The sequence below is a fragment of the Eptatretus burgeri genome, chromosome 12, assembly GCF_056783735.1.
Source record: "Eptatretus burgeri isolate ZD-2024b chromosome 12, Ebu_testis_v1, whole genome shotgun sequence".
NCBI lineage: Eukaryota > Metazoa > Chordata > Myxini > Myxiniformes > Myxinidae > Eptatretus > Eptatretus burgeri.
The window spans coordinates 13243884-13249883 of record NC_140972.1 but is presented as its reverse complement, the minus strand read 5'-3'; the positions used below and the strand labels follow the sequence as shown (position 1 = coordinate 13249883).

Below are 6000 nucleotides of genomic sequence, written 5' to 3'. Positions count from 1 at the left end.
CATTATTCGTGTGATCTCTCAGCTGTCAGTTCGTGCAGCAAGTCTCATCTATTCTTGAATGTATGTAAATGCAGCACCTGGTTGCTGGTTTTTACCTGGGGTGTGGCCACACTACCGATTTGAGTGCCCCGACAGATCAAGACAGGGATCTAGGATTTGACCATTGTTCTGGCAATACTATGTTGTCCTCCGGTTTCACCGGAAGGGGACTATAGGTTTGCTCTCTGTCCATCGCACCTGTGGTTTTGTTCCTCCCATACCCTTTTTAATATAGTCAGCTGAAACTTGGTACATGGCTTTATTGTGATAAGTTACAGAACAAGTTCGAGTTTCAGGGCGTTTTGCCAATTTTTCACAGAGTTATGCCCTTTTTGGACTTAGAAACGATCACGTCGGTGGGGGGGGGGGGGGGGACATGTATTGCAAAGCAGTTCTTGCTCCTGTTAATATTGTGTTTTTTAAGCTGTCATTGGAACTTTTAATATCCACCAGTGAATGTTACCAGACTCGACATGTGGCTTGATGTTCCCTCTGAAGCACTGTGTGCTCATTTACATGAAGGCCCTGCCTGTGACAAACCAGGATGACAACTTGCAGTCGAGACAGGACTCAGACTGACTCGATAGCGCAAAGATGAGGGCAGCCTATTTCTTTATTTATTGTGTGGGACTGCTGCTAGGGATTGCCAGAGTAAGCAGTAATAAGAGGTGGGTTAAAGGAGAGGCCTGGTGTTGTTGATGAGCATAAACTAATGATAAACGTGAATATTCTGCAATCTGGTGTGATTGACTAGCATCAGTTACCAACAAACTGGAGTAATAATAATATTAATCTTTTTAGCTTTTAGATAGCTGTTAAATTTTACGAATAGGTGGGGGGGAAGGGGTGATTTTTAGCTTATCCCATGGGCGTGGACCTGCGTCAGCTGATGTTCAACTGCATTTGCCATGATGCTGGTAGATTGCAAGCGATGCTGCCACAGCTTGTTCTGCGTCGGTTTCTGCTGTGGTTCATGCTGCCCAAAGGTACTCGATCGCTTTGCTACTTCTTAAAGCAACCTGCCAGCATTGTCGCTGTGCAGACACCTGCAGGTTGTGTGGATGAGAGGCGTGTTATTTGTTTACGGCAATCACAGTGACTTTGACTTTGCAACCCTCTAATTTATTGCATTGATTTGATGTGTGGTGAGTTATCGTAATGTAATATCCACTTAATAATCCCTTTCTGACGTATTTGCGTTGATTTAGCATGTTAACATGTTTTCTTTTCAAGTGAATGCATAGTCTTTCTTTTTAAAATGTCCTGTTTTCTGGATTCTTGTTTGTAAAATCATTTGACTGCGGTGTTGTGTCGTCGCTGCTTTGAAAGATTCCATGCGTTTGGTCGTTGGTCCTGGGGTGTTGGTGCAGTGCCCTCCGTCGGGAGAAGCCCACGACGTGAAATCTCAAACTCATTTGACAAATTCTCATTCATATTTTGGAGGATATGTATTGTTTTCGTTCTGTGTTCAGTGGAATTAGTAAGATCATAACTCTGCTTTTTGTCTTTGCCTTCCTCCCCAAGTTAATTTTTTTTTTTTTTTTTGCGAATCCTAACATTCATCAGAATTTGCAGCAAATGTATAATTTTCCGTTCATTATGAGAGCACTTCATCATAAAGGATTCCTTGGAATCCAGTCTGGTCATTTATCAAAGAAACAGATTATTGAATATTTTGGGGGGTTGACCTGTTTAGCATCACCAACTGATAGCATGCAGGTTTGGATATTTCGTCCTGTGTTGATTTGTTTATTTATGCTCAACTCTTATGGCTGGCAGGATATCCGAGATGTATGCTCATTTGTCTCTGAGCTGTCTAGCCTTCGTGTTTGAATCCTAACACAGCTATAAACTCATCCCGGTGTTTTGTATGCAGGGCGAGTCGTGTGTGTGTGTGTGTGTGTGTGTGTGTGTGTGTGTGTGTGTGTGTGTGTGTGTGTGTGTGTGTGTGTGTGTGTGTGTGTGTGTGTGTGTGTGTGTGTGTGTGTGTGTGTGTGTGTGTGTGTGTGTGTGTGTGTGTGTGTGTGTGTGTGTGTGTGCGTGCACGCCGTCTTTTGAAAGAATGTTAAACTGTGTGTTCTGTCTGCTAGCATCAGTTGGTGGATGTTAAAGATCGTTTTGCACTAAAAGGCGACCAGTTGTTGCTTGCACTGTGAACAATTTCCGAATGTGTAGGCATCATACTTCAGCGGCAAAGCTGCGTCTCAGTAATGGTGCAAGCAAGGAGCTGAATTTGTTATTGATCAAATACAAACTCCTTGTAATTAATGTAACAGTATCTTTTGTATTGTGAAATTCCTTTGCATCACAATGTCTGACATTTATTAGAAATCTGAAGGAAATGAAAATGTTGGGGGTGGATTAGAGGGTAGAACACATATGGGAGAAAAGTGGGTTGGGTTGGGGGAGTTGGGGTTCGTGATAATCCACACATTTGTAAAGCCGGGTTCTATTTTATTTATTTATTTATTACCCCATGCTTTAAAACAAATAACAGAGGATGGTAGAGGGGCAACACTAATGGTTGTGTGTACAAACATGCACCAAATTTGGTAGTTATTGCCACCACATGATGGCAAGAAGGTGCGAGAGCAGTTTCATTTTTATCCCAACCCCCAGAGTCCCTGGGTGGGGTCGAAAGGTCGAATAGCAAAAAAAAAAAAAAATGCAATTGTAATTGGCTCCGTCTGTCTGTGTGTCTGTCCGGCACCCTATATCCTAAAGACATAAACAGTTGTGCAGAAATTCACAAACTTTATATTATGATCACCACATGGTACGAAGGCACGGAGAGCAATATCATTTTTGGCCCTTCCCCCGTGGAGCCCTGGGTGGGGTCAAATTGGAAAATTACCGACATTTTAAAAAATGAAACTTTGTATATGGAATCAACATTGTGTGACACATGATGTATTTAATGATTTTTTTATATGCCTGATATATATATGTATATATATATATATATATATATATATATATATATATATATATATACATATATATATATATATATATATATATATATATATATATATATATATATGTATATATTGGGGCGTATTATGTGATAGCGGTCGTAGCCTGGTGTTGGCGCAGTGGTTAGGGCAGCGGCTTGGGATCCAAAAGGTCCTGAGTTCAAGCCCCGTTGGGCTACTGAATTAATACACCAGGGGGTTGACTCAGCCTGTCATCCTTCTGAGGTCGGCGAAGTGAGTACCAGTGTACTGGGCCGGTGTATACCCCAGTTAAAATAGGTGTACCATATCCCTGTGTCGTAAGAGGCGACCAGGGTTGCGTCAGGAAGGGCATCCGGCGTAAAACATGTGCCAAATCACTATGCGGATCATACGGATGATCCGCTGTGGCGACCCCTAACGGGAGCAGCCGAAAGAAGAAGAAGACGTGATACTGGTCGTCCGTCCGTTCCTGTCCGCACTCTAACTCCCAAAGTTTTCAACTTTCACGTTTCATCTTTGGTACATAGGTACAGACTGTGGAGACGGTGTGTCGTGACATACGTTCGTCATCTGAAGTGTTTGCCATGGCAACCAGGATGTTGTTTTCCATGTAGTAGCACACTTCTGTATATACCTTCTTGTTCTTCATAAATTGACGTGTTTGAATATATAATTGTGTGCACACGTGCGTGTGTGTGTGTGTGTCATAGAGACTTTTTCGGGTGTATATTGTGCTCACTTGCGCTCTTGTTTTTAAATATATTTTTTGGATTTGACCCTCTGTTCATGCCCCAGGGGGTGGGGACTTAAGGTCACAAGGGCCTAAATTGGGGGAAACAAAATTTGGCATTGGGTCATTCTGGTGGAACTTTTTGCCATCCTTCAACTTTGCTTTAGGTGGGAATTACAAGTACCATACCATTTGCAATGGTGTGCCATCGACTTCGCTCTAATTTTGATTTGCATAGATCTTCTGCTTCACATGGTTCAGACGAAGTACTTGTAATGTGAACATAGAATGCAAATCCATTATATTAACATTCTGAACACTTTTCATCCCCTCATTAGATTGAGTCAGGTTATGGTTCAGAAGCAAGCCTGAGACGGCATGGATCCATGATCTCGGTCACCTCAGCAGCGAGCAGCTTCTCCGCTGCCTCAACCTCTTCGGCTAAGGTGAGGATTATCAGCTGAAAAATGTAATTTTTACAACTTACAGATTAATATTGTGAAAGATGAGACATGTTTTGAGGTTGATTGGCATTCTTTAAGGTATGGTACTTGATGTAATCCTGTGCCTCAAATGTGCAGCATAATAACAGCAATTTGTTGTCATCTCGGACTATAAACTTGCTTGTAAATCGTTTACTTCGGTCAGTATAACAAACATAGACCTTCACCATATGTATTTTTAGGATTAAAAAGTCGAGGTTTGGGGAAGAAGTCAACATAAAACATAAGAAAATAGTAAAAACACAGTGGAGATTGGGGAAACGCACCAACAGGAAGGCAAAGGGACATTTGCAGGAAGAGGCTCGAGAGAGTCGAGAGTGAAAGAAGATGCGTAAGGAAGGGGCTCAAAGAACAGGAAGGGAAAACTGGAGATCAAAGAGCAATGGAACAAAAAAATTGGAAAGGTGAATGAGTGTGTGGAGGGAGAGGAGAGAAAAGGCAATTACCTGGAAAGGAACCAGGGGGACTTCGAGGGGTTAATGAGTGGAGAAAAGATCATGAATATGGATGGAGCATGACCTGAGCAGGAGGCAAACAGCCATCTAGAAATCCTGGAGGGAAGAGTGAGATTGAACAAATTGAGGAAGTTGGATCCGCAGGCGGGCCAGCATTGATCTTCGTAGATGTTGAAAATTCCACAGGTGCCTTTTTTTTCTGTTTTTTTTTTTTTTTTTCAACAAGAGTGGAAGAGCACGTTTCAACTGATGGGGTAGCAGGGCAACAAGGGGATAAACGAACAGGAAAACAAAAGGGAGAGGAGCCATGTTTGTCAGTTGGGAGCTGTGATAGGCATTTATTTTGTTCCCTGAAGCCAACAATAATAGAAGCAAGCAGTCGTTGCCATTTTAATTTGATATTCTTTCTTCATTTTAATTTGATTTGATTTAATTTCATTCATTTGGCAAAGTGGTGAGTATGACTGCCTGTGTCCATATTATCAAGTTATGGTCCCGACAGTATGGAACGACCATGCGGAATTAACAAATTAATCGAGCATCCAAATTGGGAAAGTGCAGGGATGAAATGCAAGGGTAGAATTGTTAACTTAGGATGTGGATAACCCCGGATCTGTCTCACCATCGCATATTGAAGTTGGCATTTCAATCACCAATAATGTCTGAAATCTTGTAATTCCACAACTTTCAAGGACCGAGGTACATGTTCACAGGTTTTAGTGAATTGGGAGTGTTGGAATACTTTAGCATGCTCATGCTGATTTCACGTATGTGGGCAAGGCCTAAGTTTGGTATTCCACCGACTACGAACATTGAAAATTATTTCCTGAATTTCAGCATTCCAAAATTAGAGTCATGTTCAACACACCCTTAAGCCATGCATGATAAATCTTTCAGACCAGAGAAGACAAGCTTGTGCCATCAACCACCGGCTTTGAGTGTTATCCAGGAAGGTGCAGTTCATGCCTCACCCAACTGACTTGCAACATGCTGTCACCGTGTGGTTTGATTCCCTATGAGTTAGACTGAGTGCATTTCCATAGAAACGTTTCAGAAGCTACCAGTTTTTTTGTTTTTTTTTTTCCTGCCAATGCCACTTGGTCTGTTGCAATCATTTTTTTCTTCTTCACCGTAATTTTGTACGTCCTTTTATTGATGGCTCATGCATTCATTTTGCATGCAGCCTGCTGCTGCTGGTTGCATCGCAGCTTGGAGCATGGCTGTGCTGCTGATGCAGTGAGCCCTGTTCCCAGTAAACCATTACTAATTTTGCCGACTTCAGAGGGATGACGGGTTGAGTCAACCCACCCGGTATT

At 42.1% G+C, this 6000-nt stretch overlaps 1 protein-coding gene across 3 annotated transcripts in view; it reads left to right on the top strand.

The window, feature by feature from the left end:
- LOC147015121 (ceramide transfer protein-like) overlaps window positions 1-6000 on the top strand; it is an 80055-nt gene that overhangs the window by 52647 nt on the left and 21408 nt on the right. For 2 of the 3 annotated variants that reach the window (XM_085849581.1, XM_085849582.1), the window contains one exon: window positions 4065-4172. In XM_085849581.1, the coding sequence (XP_085705707.1) occupies window positions 4065-4172 (108 nt within the window). Of the gene's footprint in view, window positions 1-935; window positions 1026-4064; window positions 4173-6000 lie in introns of those variants that run through there. The other variant, XM_085849583.1, reaches the window with a different exon arrangement.